The sequence below is a fragment of the Suricata suricatta genome, chromosome 1 (assembly GCF_006229205.1).
Source record: "Suricata suricatta isolate VVHF042 chromosome 1, meerkat_22Aug2017_6uvM2_HiC, whole genome shotgun sequence".
NCBI classification, from domain to species: Eukaryota; Metazoa; Chordata; class Mammalia; order Carnivora; family Herpestidae; genus Suricata; species Suricata suricatta.
The window spans coordinates 66,404,891-66,423,211 of record NC_043700.1 but is presented as its reverse complement, the minus strand read 5'-3'; the positions used below and the strand labels follow the sequence as shown (position 1 = coordinate 66,423,211).

General features: G+C 34.1%; 1 protein-coding gene across 1 annotated transcript in view; it reads left to right on the top strand.

The window, feature by feature from the left end:
- GLRB (glycine receptor beta) overlaps positions 1 to 11,506 on the top strand; it is an 86,976-nt gene extending 75,470 nt beyond the window's left edge. Inside the window, exons 9-10 of the mRNA XM_029950950.1 lie at positions 1,023 to 1,321; positions 9,764 to 11,506. Coding sequence (XP_029806810.1) covers positions 1,023 to 1,321; positions 9,764 to 10,060 — 596 coding nt within the window. The 3' untranslated portion in view covers positions 10,061 to 11,506. The remainder of the gene's footprint in view (positions 1 to 1,022; positions 1,322 to 9,763) is intronic.
- The last annotated feature ends 6,815 nt before the right edge of the window (positions 11,507 to 18,321 follow it).

Sequence of the window (18,321 nt, the reverse complement as noted above, 5' to 3'; positions counted from 1 at the left end):
TTTTGCTAGAAGCCTTTTTTCTAGTAAAGAATCTTGTAACTCTTGAATACTTACAAAAAAGAACCAAACAAAATTGACCTCTCAGGAGCCTTTGAAACATGCAACTGATGGAATATATTTTTCAGTGTTTTAACTGATTATTAATACTAATAAAGTGCTTACCATACTCCCAAAGCCAGAGACAAGAAAGCCAAGTACATTTTTTATTAGGTTGACATATTTGTTAATTCTCTGTGGTGGTAAAATAAAAAAGTGCACTTGGTCCCATAAGTGCATAGACAAGGCAATCCTGTTTCTTACGTGACTTAACGTGAACCTCCTTTGACATCATAGGTTTTTTCTATGGGAATGTGGCAAGTCCAAAAAAAAAAAAAAGGAAGGATGTAAATCATTGCAAATTTCCTTTTGGATTTTACAGTGATTTGACTTAAATTGATATACAACTAGTTAATGTTCCATAAATGGTTAATATTACAGATAGCAGAATATTGTCCTTTCCTTGAAAAGCTGAAATCATTTGTTCCCCTGAAATAATCAGGAATGCTCTATCTTTTTCTTTTCTATTAGATTTTTTAAAATTGTGAGCCTTATCAGAAAATTGCTTTATATGTTGTATGCTTGTTCAGATTTAGTTGTTCATGGGGTAAAATGCAGTTCTGTAACTGTCTAAAATAAATCTGAAAAGTGAAATAACTCTAAGCAGAGAGATTTGTGGCTTCCTCCAAGATACTAAAAAATAGTTGCAGACATCTTTAATATTTAAACCAGATCTAAACTGTGTTTTTATACTTTGGCTTAAATTTCTATTTCCTTTTCAAATTAAATATTTACAAACATCTCCAACTACTTGAAATAATCCTTACATTAAAAGTATGTTAATATTATTTCTTCTACTCTTTGAGCTTGAAAGAGACCTAATGAGCATTGGAAGTTAACTGCAGAGGGATAGTGTCAAAAAGTAATGTTTGCAGACATTTCACAGCAGTAAAAGACAACTTTAACGGCTATTTCTGTTTCTGTAGGGATCTTCTCTGTACTCAGCTTGGCCTCTGAGTGCACAACCCTGGCTGCTGAACTTCCCAAAGTATCCTACGTGAAGGCCCTTGACGTGTGGCTCATTGCATGTCTTCTCTTCGGGTTTGCTTCTCTGGTGGAGTATGCTGTCGTACAGGTGATGTTGAATAACCCCAAACGAGTCGAAGCAGAGAAAGCCAGAATTGCTAAGGCTGAGCAAGCAGATGGAAAAGGTGGAAATACAAATGCTGCTAAAAAGAATACTGTGAATGGTACAGGGACTCCTGTTCACATTAGCACTTTGCAGGTAAGAATGACGCTGTCCAGAGAAAGCATTTCCCACATCCTCTCTGCACTTCAGGAGAAAGACTCTTTTCTGTGGGTGTGAAGGTTTGATAGAATTGGTGCTCCCTCATTCTTCTCTCATAGATAAAAGGAACTGAAACACATCAAACCTTTTTGAAAAAGAAATAAAAAATACTTAGGTCAAATATTAAGAAAAAGAAATCAACACCTTATCAACTTTCTAGAAGACTTTCCATGGAGTTTAATGATACATTTCTTCTTTGATGGGTACCATTGAATGTAGAGATCTGGCCAATGCTACGGAACTTCCTGTTCTCTTTCAAGTGATAAGCCTCACTGAAAGGTCAGAGAATTGCTAGAAGTACTGACCTTTTGCCAACATGGTAGGTTTAGGGGAGCACATGCTCTTGATAAGACCCCAGTCCTGTTCCCTATCAAGTTAGAGAGCTCCACACAAAATATGTCAGGCCAGCTACTTATTTATTTAGTGGATGCCTGGCCCATAGGGAAACTATACTATAGTTTGGGATCTGTCCAGCCCAGTGGTCAGTACTTGCAGCAGAATTGGACCTTGCCTTATCACTTGATCATTGGTCTAAGAATAATGGGCAATGCCTTTAGATTTAATAAATTCTGGATCAATAGGTGTTTTATGAATTTAGGATAGCTGTCCACTTACCCCAAAGCTCCTCTGATTGATAACTTCCATTTGTGATGACCAGTAAACCAGGAGGCTATTTCCATTGTGCTTATTAGTGTGGTAAATTCTACAGAGTAATAGGTTTACACCATCTTACAACCTTGAAAATCTTGCCTCCTCTGCCTGCATTTTGGCCCAATATTACTCTTTTAGTTTGTTAACTACCATCACATCCCTTATCTAGAATGTTAGACAAGTATGCCACATGCATATTTTTAGATATAAAAACAAAACAAACTATTTTTATGTGGTGCTGCCTGAAACAGTTTTTTAGAAAATTTTAATCTCTTGTTAAGTCATTAAACTCATTTTCTGCATCTACAGCCAAGATTCTCTGTAGTTAGTTGCTCTCATGTGGGAGGGTTTTTCAGGCCTTATGATTCTTTCATACCTTAACTCTCTTTATGATGAATGAGGCTAAAATGTTCATTAATACAGAATTATCATGACCTTAGAGAAGTCATATATTTGACATATATTTTTCCATTCTTTTCCATCCAGCCAATCTAAATAATTATATTTTAAGTGAGTTTCTTGTAGACAACATATAGAGTTGATTTATGACTTTGAATCACTCCAACACTCTCACATTTTAATTGGTATATTTAGATGATATAATTTAATTGAAGTATTGATGTGTTAGGGCTTCAGTCTATTGTTTTATGTTTTGTTTTCTGTTTATTCTGTTTTTTATCTCTCTCATTTCTGTTTCTTGCTTTCATGAAGGTTACTTAAGTATTTTCTGGAATGACTTTTTGTGAGTTTTCTGTATTGTTTATAAAAGTGTATCTCTTTATCCATTTTGTTTAGTGATTGTCCTAGGTACTAATCATATGTACATAACATATCAAAGTCTAGTGGTTCATTATCTTACCAGTTTGAGTGATGTGTAAAAAAATGACATCCTTTGACATCCCTTTAACTTTCAGTTTATGATGGACTTGTAAATATTTCTGAGAACCTAATTAGAAAGTGTTCTACTTTTTATTTCACCATTGAATATACTTTAGGAAACTGAAATGGAGAAGGAAAGCTTATTGTATTTATTCATACTTTTGCTCACCAGGTTCTTTGTTTTATTCTGATATGATTTTAATTGTTTTCATTACTTATAGAGAATTTCCTTTATTCATTATTTTGGGGAGTGCTGCTGGTAACAAATTTGTCTAGTTTTCCTTCATCTGAGAAAATCTTGGTTTTCTCCTTATTTCCAATGGATATTTTGACTGGGTATAGGATTCTAGGTCGACAGTTCCTTTTTTTTTTTTTTAGTATCTACAAAATATTGTGCCTCCTCCCACTGTCTGGTGTCCACAGCTTCTGATGAGAACTCTTCTTCATTCATATTGGTTTTCCCCTGAGGGTAAACCAATTTGTCTGACTGCATTCAAGACTTCTTTTGGTCTTTATTGTTCAGAAGTTAAATTTTGTGCTTTGGTGTGGATTTATTTGGGTTTGTCCTGTTTGGGATTTATTCAGCTTATTTTAATATGTAGGCTTATGTTTCTTGTCACATTTGCAATTTTTATCTGTTACTTTCTTGAGTTCCCTTTTCAGATCCACCTTGCTTCTCCCATCTTTCTAAGCCTCTTATGACACAACTATTAGATCCTTTGTTATAGTCCCACAGATCTGTGTCTTTCATTTTTTCTAGTCGATTTTCTCTGTTTTCTTCAGACTGGATAATTTACTTGATTATATCTTCTAATTCACTGATTCTTTTTTTTCTGCCTCTTACATGTTTTCTGTTGAGCTTACCAACTGAGATTTATATTTTGCTGAATGTATTTTTTGATTATAAAATTTCAATTTGGCCTTTCTTTTTGCTGAGATTTTCTATTCCTTTGCTCAGGCTTTCTATTTGTCAGTGGTTTCAAACAAATGTTCATAATACCTGATTGAAACATTTTTTATCATCCATGTTTTAAAACCTTTCTGGGGGTGTGGGTTTTCCTTAGCAAGATGGTGTCTCTCCCTCTTCTTCCTGTCTTGTTGCTGTTCCTTGTTGCAGAGGCTCTGTTCATCCAGTCTCTAAATCCCCTTCATTTCACTGCTTTCCATGTCACATGAGTCCGCACCTGAGCTTCTCAATCTAGTTTCTCAATCCCCTTCAGAGGGTATTCCATACGTAGTTATGGATTTGTTATGTCCATGGGACGGGGTGAGTTCAGGATCTTTCTATGCCATATTGAACTTTCCCCCGGAATTATATTTTTAAAATTTTAGGCATTAAATAATTTCCCAATGAAAAGAGGTTCATCATATTTAAGAACTTCTGTATTTAATTCTTTGTGTTTTGGGTTGCTAATAGAAACACAGTTGTCTGGATTCTGAAACTGCTATGTTTTGCTACAAAAGTCACAGAGTGATGCTTAGTGGACCAGAAATTTTAATCTCCAGAAATAAATGTAAATTATTCTCATTGCTTACAGGCCAAATGTAATTTCTTTAAAAAATAATGCTTATTTATATAAGAAAGAGAGAGAGACACAGTGCAAGTGAGGGTGAGGGAGAGAGAGAGAGAGAGGGAGACAGAATCTGAAGTAGGCTCCAGGCTCTGAGCTGTCAGCACAGAGCCCGACACAGGGCTTGAACTCACAGGGCTTGAGCAGTGAGATCATGACCTGACCTTAACCAACTGAGCCACCCAGGTGCCCCCAAATGTAGTTTCTAAAATGAACATTGTACCTATGTAGTATTTGTACCCTGAGAAAGATTTCAGAGTGTGAATGCATCCAAGAGTAACTTAGCTTTAATATGTATATCAAACTTAGAGCAAATGTGTAAGCTTGATAAATTTGGTGAGATTATGACACATTGACACATAAGAGTGTACAAAAAAAGACATTAAAATTGTTTCCTTTTTAATTCATGGTTTTCCTGTGGAAAGTATAGTTTTTTATTTCAAAATGCATTTGGTACAGTGTATTTTGCTTTCAAATCACAAACTTTTGCTAAGTAGTTTCAATGAAATTCTTATCAAAACCCAGCCTCGGCTGCTTGCCACTCAGAAGGCAATACTCAAAGGGCAGGTGCTGGCCAGAAAGGAGAGATTGCTTTATTTAGGAGCCTGGCAGCCTGGGGAAACAGCAGATTGGTGTCCCAGTACCATCTCCAAGGCTCTAGGTTAAGGAGAAGAGTGTTTAAAAGGGAAATTCAGGGTAGATTACATATATGTTGATGAGAAAAGGCAAGGAAACATGAGGAAACCTTTCATGAGGAAAGATGGAATATGCACGTTGAGCAAACATACATGTAACATATATCCTATGTTCACATTGGGATGGGGACTTAATACCAGAGGAGGCAAAATTCAGCTCCCGGTGTCAGTCAGGAGGTTATTTTAGGCCAAGGAGAAGGGGCTATGTGCATGCTCCAAGAGCTGGTATAAACTGGAATGGGGTCTTAGGCTCATTATCTCTGTTAAGGAATGCAGGGCCTTGCTTTTGCATAGGCTGGAACCCTATCAGTTGACCTTGAGTTCAGACTTCTGCAGAAACAGCTAGTGGATTTGTTAGTGGGATCCAAGAAGACACAACAGCTGATTAGGGAGAACAATTTTCTAAAAAACAGGCTTTAATCTTTCTGCTGGTTTCATCCTCATTAACCCTGTGGGGCATAGTTTCAGAATGACATATCATTTAAATTTTGACAGAATAGGGATAGTAATTGATGAAAGCACAGTGAAATTTGGGTTATAGGAAATGTTTGATGCTGATTATTAAAATAATACTGTCCTTGCTAAGGAAAGGAAAGATAGAAAATGTGTAACATCAGTGATAATTCAATCTAGCGTTTAACCTGTTTATTATAATTTAACCTGCACACATAAATCTGTCATCATACATACATGATTTTCCAGGTAAATTTAGGACTTCCTCAATCATTACAATATTTTGTTTGCTAGTTTGCTTGTTCACATATTTCTTTCTTTTAACTAAACAAAAACATTGAGGACCTACTTTTGCTAATATCACCCGATTCCCAATGCCTAGTATATGCCATGTCCAGTTCACAAGAAATCTGTGAATGAAAGACAAAGTAGCATCCTTGCTTTCAGATTTGATTGAATTAAAAATAAAATATGCTGTTCATGCTTGAATCAGATAGTTGTTTATTATGGTAATGATACATTTCTAAAAATAAGGAATGACTTAAATTTGGTAAAATATATAGAGATCATTCCCTTCTTAACAGATTTTTTTCAACTGCACAAGGTACCAGTATCACCATGAAGTCTTCTGGCCAGGAAATATTGCATACGTGATTTGCCTTTAAATGTGTGACTCGAACTGAAAAGGACCACAAAGAAAATCTTAAAAGCTTCAATTTGAAACATTAGGAAGTTCTTCTCTGCATCATTTCTTATTCTTGACAGTTTCATTATCCTACTACCTCATTTTTGCTACCAATAATTTTCAGGAGTGACAAGTTTATATGATGAAAGTAAGTGAGGCACATATTTATGTGAGGAAAACTGAGAAATTATAGGTTGGAGATTAATATACCCTAGATCACTTTTAAGAAAGTGTTATGTAGGGTTACAATTTTATTTATAAGGAGTTTATTAAATCCCTCTTCATGTGATATTATAATTGCTCAAAATACTTTTATAAATACTTTTGTAACTTTATGTACATACTTGATATAATTATGTGTGGAGAGTATTAACTAAATAAAAAGTTATGTTTACATAAAATCTCTGATAAATGGGAAAAAGTGAGACCAGCGAACTTGTTAATGAATCATGACCAATTTAAGGAATCTGAGGACTTCTTATTTCTTTTTCAGTTGTGTCACATAATTAAAAAATGTTTCTGTAGTAGAGATTCTCTCCATCAGTACACACACACACACACACACACACACACACACAACTCTACTCTTGTCAAGTAGAAGAGTCTTCAAATACATTTCTAGAAGAGATTTTAATAAATAAAATGATTTAACATTTAGTATAACCAAATTGAAGCCCTTTGGAGTACTTTTCTATTTTATTATTTTAACATTGAAGAAATTATTCTTTTCCTACTGATATGTTTACTATAGTTAAATAAGCTATCTGAAGAAATATAACATCCTATGCCACATTTTGAATAAACTGTGTAGATAAAATTCTAAAATTATTAAAATTACTAGCAGAATCTAAGAATATGTTTATATAAATAAACAGATTGAAGATGTGAAGTATTTATGTGTGACTTAGGTTATAATATCATATAAATTTGATAACTTGTTTAGTTATTTATAGATACTAAAACTATACCTATGGCTATGTAGGCATGTATAAAATATGATTTAAAGTAAATGCATTTCTCATGAAAATATGCATGTCTTTCTTTGTGAAAAAGTAAAATAACTGATAAGAGCCATGCTTCTTAAGTCTATGGGCAGAAGCTAGAATACTCCTTTGCTTTGATAAGTGGATTCTAAAGCACCGTTAGTGAATCTAAAACTTTAGATATTTTTAGAGAATTCTAAAGGGAGAAAGACTGGTATATTTAGAGTCTGAAGATAATGCAAATATTTGATATGTAGAGTCTGTTCTCAACCTCTGTTTCAGTCAAGGTAGTAATTTTACTCTTTACAAAAGTTCACTGATATGTACTGACACTGACTCTTCAAATAGCACTGGAAAATTAGAGCCTGAAATGTAGGCTTCTTTCTGGCACTTTTATGAGGAAGGTGTGTGAGAGCGAATACGAGTCGGTGTGTGTGGTGTGCGTCTGCCATGGTGGTGGAGCTTCAGTGACAGACTGCTTGCTGAAATGGCCTTTTGAAATTTCACATTGGGTAATTTAAATGGAAGGTCCAAAAGTAAATTTTTCATATGTAAAATATATTTATATCATATAGAATCATTATATTCATAATTCATAATGTTCACATATATAGTATTCATGTGTAGTCAAATATTTAAAATATTCATGAATTATATATCTATATATATATATGATTTCCCAAAGTCATATTTAAATTATTTAGATTTTAGTTGCCTCCTTTACTCTCTTTCTCATTCACCAGTCTCTAGTTTATTCAGATATTGTCCTAGACACAGTGCATAAATTGTATGGACTAGACACTAGACCTGTGGCTGCTCAATCAAAACTAGATACCGCATTCATCAAGACACGGTTACTCTTCTCCGCTCAGCTGAGACCTCACAGTTGGCAGATTGTAACTGCACATTAGAAAAGGGGCGGGGATCCTCTATCTTAAGGTTGGCTACTCTTAGCTAAAACAGAGTCCCATCAAAACAGGATGGAAATATGTTTCCATTTGGGCTACTTTATAACAAACATTCTCTAAATATGTTAATATATTGGCACTTCACATCCTTTTTTGTGTGTATTTTTGTATCATTATGTTTATATGAACAGATTTTGAAAAATTCTTACTCGATGGGGTTATACAAATATCTATGTGGTATAAAGTATATAGTAATAAAGCTAACATGTGCAAACCAGCTTAAAAAGTAGCAGTACCAATATATGTTCATAATTGAAAAAATGGAAATAACCTACATGTATAATGACAGGAGATGCATAAACACATTTTGCTTTTTCACGCGGTGTACCTTAGTTATGTGTGCTGTCTACCTCCAGACACTGCCACCTGGCTCTGGCCCAGGAAACGCGTCTCAGTGTTTGTTCAGGTACAAGATAGGACCCTGCCACCTGAAATACTTCCAGGAAATACTGTGTTTTGCTTCTTGGATTACGCATAACTTTTACCCAGCCATAACATAGTAAGGGTAAATAGAATCCATATGTATCATACTAATAAGGCAAAAACTATAGTATACCGACAATATATAATGACTAGTTTCCATTTTCACTAAAAGCAGTAAATACCAATAATAGAGATTCCGAAGGTGAAGCATAGAACTCAGATGTAAGAACAATAGAAAATTAAGCAGTAGAATAAAAGCTTACCTTTCTGTGGCCTTTTGTAATATCAGTGTTAGCTTGTACCTCTGTTTTTTCTTTCTTTTTTTTAACCTCTTTTTTCTAAGAGCATTTCTTGCTGACAGAGTTCAATGTAAAATAATTATTTTGTATATTATAGGGAATGGATTCAGATTTAATAACTCAGATTATCAACTGAATAATCTCTGTGGCTTATGAGCTCATTGAAAAACACACAATTTCTTTATATTCTCTGAGTGGTTAGCTATTCAACTTTGGTCAACAAGTTAGGAATCTTTGGTTCATGACGGTTCTGACCATCTTTTGGTTCTTATTCGTGAGCGGTGTAGAAATAGAGTCTGTCTCATTGAGGAGATAAGTGCCCCGTCATTTATAAACCACCCTCTTTGGAAATAGAATCCATGGGGAAGTCAAAGGTTAGAAATACCAGAAGATTTCCGTAATCCATGTATTGTGGTAATATGGTCTGTGTTATGCTTAAATATTGGATTCTTATTCATTGGTATTTCAACCGAGAACTCTCACAAGCCTGGGAGCACCTAAGATAAATGTTGATTTGTGCTTTGATCCCTTGACATAAAGTAACCTGTCAAAAGTCTATTCCATGACATAAGCCTTATTATATGGACAACATTTTCAATCCCTAAATGTTCGGGTGCTCTGATGGTCTAATCAGTTACTATTAAATTGCTCTGCCAAACAGAGATAATAGTCAACTGATTAGACCATCAGAGCTTTTAAATATCCTTTTGAAGAGATGTTTTATGAACAGAAAAAAATGTAATTATACTCTGTTCTTAATTTTTATTCTCAGGTTGGAGAGACGAGATGCAAAAAGGTTTGCACGTCTAAGTCTGACCTGAGGTCTAATGACTTCAGCATTGTTGGAAGCTTACCCAGAGATTTTGAATTGTCCAATTATGACTGCTATGGAAAACCTATTGAAGTCAACAATGGGCTCGGGAAATCTCAGGCTAAGAACAACAAGAAGCCTCCTCCTGCCAAACCTGTAATTCCAACAGCAGCAAAGCGAATCGATCTTTATGCAAGAGCGTTGTTTCCTTTCTGCTTCTTGTTCTTCAATGTTATATATTGGTCTATATATTTATGATAAATCTTTTTCATTTGTGTAAAATAAAATCCCATTTCATTGTGCCCAACCTCATTCAGAAATGCCAGTCTGAAAAATTTTGTTTTCATAGCAATATATTGCATTTTGGATGCCATTTGATTGTAATAAAAATGTGGCACCTTACTTTTGAATGGCAGCATGATCTTGTTACGTTTGTGCTCTACTGATGATGTATATAATGTATAGCAAACATATTGCTTTAGAAATAAATGAAGGATACGCATACTACATAAAATAAAATCTAAACAGTTCTCCTCGGTTAGTGTAAATTGCAAATATTTCACATAATTCTGATAAGAAAATGATGTGCACGCCGGATCCTGTTGTGATGACCATTCTAATGTATGTAATGTTCCAAATTTCATTCCTTGTAACTTTCAGAGAAAGCCATCTTATTCTTGTATAATTTTAGATGGTACTAGCACAGATTAAGCAAAATTATATTACATACTGTTTAAACTTTGTAAGTAGAAATATATTAATTATAATTATGTGGGCTCTGTGGAGAAATAAAGTTCAAAAAATTACTAATTTGTAAAATCAGCTCATTTTAAAGTGTGCCTGTGTTGTGAAAATGCCAGGTTATGAAACATAGTAAGCATTTTTGAAACAAAGGGACATCTGGATTTACATAAATTCGTACTAAGTTCTGGCTTCGGATAAAAATAAAAATAAAGGATAGATACATTGATCAAATGTTTCTGACAAAAGAAAATCTACTTAATCCACCTTAAAGCCTAAATATATTTTCATGGATTTCATTTTGTTGATACAAAGTATACAAACTCATTGTGCCTTAAAGAGTCATGAATATTTTAAATTGGAATCTAATCATGGATATATGATTTCACATAATTTTTAAGAAACCAAGAAGAAAATACCCTGTTATCAGAAGTAATGAGTTTGGGAAAAAATATTGAAGGATTTTAACTTCTTTATTTTATTAAAATGCTTACATATTTTAAAGTAAAACTAATTTTTTTAAATTCATTTCTTTTTTATTTGAATATTTTTGGGGCTTGTTATAAAACATTTAAAGATTAAGTATATAATGTCTTTGTCTATGTTAGGCCATACTTCTGGTTGTATTTTTGTTCTTGCTTAAGGTCTAGATTACTTAGATTTATTTATTTCGATCTTATTTCAATTTAAAATAGGCACTTTCGGGTCTAGAAGTCTCCCTTTTTCTAGTGACATCAACCCAATGTACCTTTTTATTTCTCCATAGTTGAAATTGGAATTATCAGTAATTCATATAACACAAACATGAGACCAAATGAGTACATTTACATTATTTGGAGAGTTCTGTTGCAGATGAGAGTTTATATGGTTAATTCAATAATAAAATGTGTTTAAATATTGTTTATGCAAATTGCTATATGTACTTCAATGCTATTTTATTAAAGACTTTAACTTTTAAAAGATTTTCACTGATTACCAAATTTTTGAAAAATAAGATGTAATCTGATCCTCTGTAGTCCTTCAGCACCCCCTAGTTGCAAAAGCTTCGCCATCTGAATAGTTTTAAAAGGCCACAAGCAACCCTACTGATGGACTTTAACATCCTGTGAGGACGCAAGGCATTTTGCTGGAAACGTGCTAGAAAGAAAATGCCTTCAGTAAGACTAAACTGTTTTGAATTTTTATTTATAAAAATTACATTTGCTTATAATACTTTTTTTATATTTTTGCAAATTTTATTCATATTCAGGAGTTTTATTTAGACACCAAGTTTTAAGTGGGAAATGACCAAATGGAAGACAGGTTTCATTTTACAAAAATTTATGTATTGAAAATAATGTGACTGAATTCCTTTCTGTAATATTTTAGCCTCTTAAGATCAGTTTTAATACCCAACTGTAAATAAATAGCTATCCCAGGATTAAGTGTGTATATAGAACTTCAAGTGGAACATTAGACAGTGATCATAACAATGAAGTACAATTAGTGTCCACTTACAGTTGTTTTATAATTGTTATCTCAAGGATTTCTCGCTTAACCCCGGGGTAGTTCTGGTTTGTGTCTTTAAATGTTATGTCTTTCTAGGAGACTTGCAATGGATCTACCTGGATAACAGCATCTCAGAGTCAGTGTCTCCAAAATAAAAATTGTCCTCACAAATCAGTAGGTTCTCTTATTCCCTGTTCCTATTAAAGCCATAACTATTGCAGTCAGACCATCTACCTATTGCATTGAATCATCTTTCCTTCTCTCACTGTGTGCCCCTTTAAGTACTGAGGCATATAGATTCTCCCTCTCACACCTGCCACCTCCACCTCTCCATTTCTGCTGGCCCAACCTTAACTTCAGTTGCCCTTTCCCATTCTTTTTTTTTTTTAATGTTTTTTATTTATATTTGAGAGACAGAGAGAGACAACTCGAGGAGGGTAGGGTCAGAGAGAGGGAGACACAGAATCTGAAGCAGGCTCCAGGCTCTGAGCTGTCAGCACAGAGCCCGACGTGGGGCTCGAACCCATGAACCAACTGTGAGATCATGACCTGAGCCAAAGCCAGACACTCAACCGACTGAGCCACCCAGGGGCCCCTCCCATTCTTTATCAGATTGCTATGGAGACTCACTCCACTATAACTCAGCTTACTATTATTTTTGTTAAGTAGGCTTCACACCCAGTGTGGGGCTTGAACTCATGACCCTACACTCAAGAGTCACATGCTCCACTGAGGCATCCATGCACCTCAAATCAGCTTATTTTTGAACTGTGTGATATTCATTTTTTTTAATTACCCAAGTAAGACATGAATACCTTGATGCATTAGAAACCAAGATGTATTTAGAGTGAGCACTCGAAGTTGCTGTCATGGCTGCTGCTTTTCAGGCTCTTTTCTCTTTTCCCCAGAGGTCACCACCTTGGCCTGTATTTACTCTAGGCATTTACAACTCTATCCAATTTTCAATTTAAAAAAAATTTAACACATTTATTTTTGACAGACATAGGCACAGAGATAAAGCATGAGTAGGGGAGGGGCGCAGAGAGAGAGGAGAGAGAGAGAGACAGACAGAATCCAAAGCAGGCTTCAGGCTCTGGGTTGTCAGCACAGAGCCCAACGTGGGCCCTGAATCCATGAACCCCAAGATCATGACCTGAGCCAAAATCAGACGCTAACCAACTGAGCCACCCAGGCACCCTTATCCAATTGTTTTTTTTTTTTTTCTGAGAGAGAGAGAGAGAGCAAGCACAAGAAAGGGAGGGATACAGAGAGAGAAGACACAAATTCCAAAGGAGGCTCCAGACTCTGAGCTGTCAGCCCAGAGCCCAATATGGGCCTCAAATTCACGAACTATGGGATCATGACCTGAGCCAAAGTCAGGCGCTTAACTGACTGAGCCACCTAGTCACCCACCCATCCAATTTTTAAATATGAAATATAATTTAATATAATGGAACTTAACATAAAAAGGATTTTACCATGTGTATACTTTCGCAATTACTTTATTTTTTGTTTAATATGTCTTGGAGATCTTTCCGTGTGAAGACATATTGGACATTCCCAGGTCTACTGTCTCCTATTATTTTATAGCATGAATGTGCCTAAATGAAGCTTCTGCTTAAGCAGAAATTTGTGCACATATGAGTATACTTCCACAAGACAAATGCCAGAGGTAAAGTTGCTGAGTTGAAAGATGTATACATTTTAAATTTGGGGGGGGGTTCTCCCAGATTTCCCTCCCCAAAGCTACAAATGTAGATTTTCATCATGATATACCCAAACTCCCACAACCTAGTAATCTCTTAACCTATTTTATGTCACTGACATATTACTTTTATAGCTTTTTTGAAATTGTTTCAGACATTTAGAAAGCTTGCAAAACCATTCCAAAGAATTCCTGTGTGCCATTCATCCAGATTCCTCAAATGTTACTATTTTATCACACTTGCTTTACCCCACTACTGCGTGAGTATCCGTGAGTGTGCATGTGTGGGTATGTGTCCTTGAGACTTTTTTTTTCTGAAACATTTAAAATAAAGTTACAGATATGATGATGTCCCTTTACCTCTACAACCTCTAATGTATGTTTCCTAAACAAGGACATGGGACCACAGTGGTGCCAAGTGTCCATGTCAAGAAATTAACATTAATAAAATGCTATCATCTAGAGACTTTCTTCAAATTTGCCAGTTGCCACACTTTTTTTTTTTTAGTTCAAGAACCAATCCAATATCACATATTTCACTTAATTTTCATGACATTAAGTTCTTTAAAATAAAGCTGTGATCATGGCATTCTGGTCAAACATCTCTAGAGCCTTGTGTTGCCCAATGAGCCAAGTAAAAATTCCTCTCTCTGATATGAAATCCTCTCCTCTTACATGTTTAATTTATCCTGGAAGCTGTTTCTCATACTACTCCTCTGCTCACATTTTGAACTCCAACCAAACTGATTTTGACCTTCATGTATCATGTTTAGCAATGACTGGCATGCTAAATTCAGCCACGTACCCTACCTTACAGGAAAGTGGCTTATTTTATGTGTCACTATTTCTTTTAAGTGTGCCAGTCTTGAATGTCATGTCTTTAAATACTCATTTTAATTAATATGTGTTCATTCAACATTGTCTTTTAGTCATACGGCTATATCTTTACTGAAAAATTAAGTTAAAATATTTCTCATTACATACACAGTGTTCAAATTAAGCTAATCTAAGAACAACTTAATTTATCACCTATATAACTGAGAACTTTGGCTTACACAAATAGTTTAATATAAAATTTTAAATTGCCACACCTAGGGACACCTGGGTAGCTCAGTCAGTAATCTCTGACTTTGATTCAGGTCAAGATCTCACAATTGGTGATTTCAAACCTAGCGTGGGCTTTGTCCTGACAGTTTGGATCCTGGACCCTGCTTCGATTTTGTGTCTCCCTCTCTCTCTGCCCCTCCCCTACTCACACTCTGTCTCTTTCTACCAAGAATAAACATTAAAAAATAAAATTAAAGTACCAAGCCTAAGGTGATAAATGGTTAGAAATATTTTTAATAACTTTTAATCAAGGCTTTCTTGTTAGAATATGTTTACCTTGCTTTAGAATAGCAGATTTATTCTAATTAAATTTTCAAATTAAATGCATATGTTTACACAACATATTAATAATTTAGTATTCACTAATTTGCCCCCCCTTTTTAACTAAACAGACTTTCTTGTGATTGATATTAATGGATAATTTGAATGTGATTTTCAAGGTTGTTATGCTCTTTGTGTATATACATATATATAAATTCAATATCTTATATTTAATACATTTTATATTTTGTCTACATATATACATATATTATTATATATACATATATATCACTTTATTTTGTTCTTACTCAGCAAGAACAATGAAATATTGGAATTTCTATATTCTCAACAATGAATACCATTTACATTTCCACAAGTACTTTAAAATTTCTCAAATCTCACATATCATACTCCAGCCAATTCTTTCTAAACCCTCTTAGCCTAGAATACTGAAAAAAAAAATGTAGCTCAGTAAATGCCTCTTGGATACTTAATATCTTAATATGTGTTAGCCAAAGCCTGTGAAGACAGGGATTCCATTCCTAAATGAGAGTCAACAGTATGAGAGGGAAATCTATGTGAAATTCACAAATCACTGTAATACAAATCAGAATGCATAATATCAAAGCATAAGAAGGATCAAAATCATTTGTGTAAAAAGAAAAAACTCTGTCTTAAGGAAAAGTAAGAAATATTTTAAGATAGCTGAGTAAAGGCCATTTTACTATTGATCATAGAATTTTGAAACTAGACATTAACTAAAAAAAGAAAAGTATTATATGTAAAGTGCAGAAACATTGCAATTAAAAATGTTAACGTGTTATATGAATTTTATTTCCTAGTTAACATTGCTGAGAAAATAATGAACAGTAAAGGAAAGTTTCCTTAGCTGATGATGTAATGCCCTTTACCTAATGTTTGTTTCTCCACTAAAACTCCCATCTGATCTTAATCCTATAACTTGAAACATTTTTCAGTAAATCCCAATTTGCAGCCTGAGGCAATTGCAGTTCAATTAATATCATTCACAGTGAGTCTGTCAAAGGGAGTCAGAGCCCTCCACCCCCTTAGCAGGAATGCAGTCAAACTATGGGTCCTTTCCCAATTACCTCATCAAACGGGGATTTTATTAGTCAATTAGCATTGCCTCACCTTATGCCATCGATGACACACAACAGAAACCCCATTTTGGGAAAGGGTAAACAAGATGAAGAGGCAAATGATTTTAGTTTTTGAAAAGCTCAGCTCAGTTTACTGTATGTTCCCATGGGATATTCTTTTAAGTGTTTATTAGAGTTGGAAGTGTAGCAGGAGGAAAATGGCATTTAACAATAGTAAACACCCTGTTCACTTCTCTTTGAGGACTGCGACCTCACGCCATATAGCTCTTAAGGATCTCCTCCTTAGGACACAAAGTTAGTACACAGTCACATCCTCTTGCTTTACTAACACACAGTTTTTTGTTGTTGTTGTTTAGTTTTTTAAAATAAATCTAAGTCAGAATTTTCAGGCTTGTCAGCTACAAAAATGATCTTTAACTTATTAACTGGGAGAATTATATGGAACTCATTAAGAGGGAATACCTAATAAAGTCTGCCTTGAACTATTATAAAGCCTCATTCTAAACACAGCTGCACTTGTCTGGTTCATTCATTTGTATACTCAAAAGCCCTTTCATTCAAAAATCACTGGCGTTTCCAATCAGTCCACTGGCTTCTTAGAAGCTTTCAAATTTCTAGATGAATTAATTTACATGTCTAAGTAAAAATGTGAAATTTCCCAATGAATATATGTGGGACATGCTTCATATAAAAATAATCTTAATGTCTAAATGAAGATGAAAGCTAATTATTGTATTGTAAACATATAGGGAGGTGGGAATGGGGAGCCGGAAGAATAAAAGTTATAGTACCTAGGTTATAGTTCTGAGTTTGCCATATACAACCCTGCAAACCTTCTCAAAGAATCTTTTTCTCCATTACCCTATTTTTAAAGAGGGAATAAAAATACTGTAAGAATGACCAATTACAACATGTAAGTCTGCCTTTTATAGCCCATTATAAGCAAGGATTTGGAAACATATAATCTAGGCTAGAATCCTATTTACTAGTGTAACTCTTGGCAAGTTATTTAACATCTGTGGGACTCAATTTCCCTACTTCTAAATCACTGGTCACAATGACAACCTCATAACATTATTGTGACATTTTAATATTTTATTATATGTAACATGCTCAGCAGAGTCCCTAGCACATAGTACATGCAGTAAATTATGGTTATTATTATCTCATTTTACCACTCTGACTACACTATTTCTAGTGCTAACATTATTGCTAAGGAAGTTGCCATTTTCCAAAATTTCTTTATTAAAATAATGAATATTAAGCTAAAAAATACCCTGACATTATGACAATAGATTATACATTGTATCTGTCCTTCAGTTATTTTAGCCTTCATAATCATTGTGATCAATTTTGAAAATAAAGTAATTTAAGAATAGAAGCAACATCAGGAACTATAAATCACCTATTAAAATATTTTTGGAATGTATAAAAAAAATCTTTGGACTATTTACTTGGAAGTCCATAATTTAAAATTAGGTTGTGGGTATCGGAATATAGTAATGCCAAAAATTTAGAATCTACATATTTAAGAGTCATATTCTACATTTATCTTATACAAATAGATAAATGAGAATATTTCAGAATTTTCTAAAAGAATACAGAAAGAATTTCCTAGATATGTTACCCATATTGTTCAAATTGAGCTCAGTCTGTTATAACCCATGCATGTAGGGTAGTAATACAAGATAATCAATGCTTGTAATGATTATCCTTGAGAACTACATGATTCTGAAGTTCTTTCTGAAACATAGAGGGAATACTAAATTATGTTCAGTAGAATTTTCAATTAATATATTTTATATGCTTTAATTCTTTGAAGATTGATAACCCAACCACATACTGAACATTATGGTTATTCTCAATTAATCCAAATATCCGATTAACCCAATTCTGTATAAACAATAATACAGTGCATTCTGAAATCATATTAAAAATGGATGAGGCCAACCTTTAAGTAACAAAATTATATTGAACTTCTTAAGGCAACATAATTTATATGATAGCCATAATATTTATTTGTTTGTGAAGAAACTTTTGTTGAACACTTGACACCTAACAAGTATAATGCTGTCAAGATACTAAAGTAAAAAAAG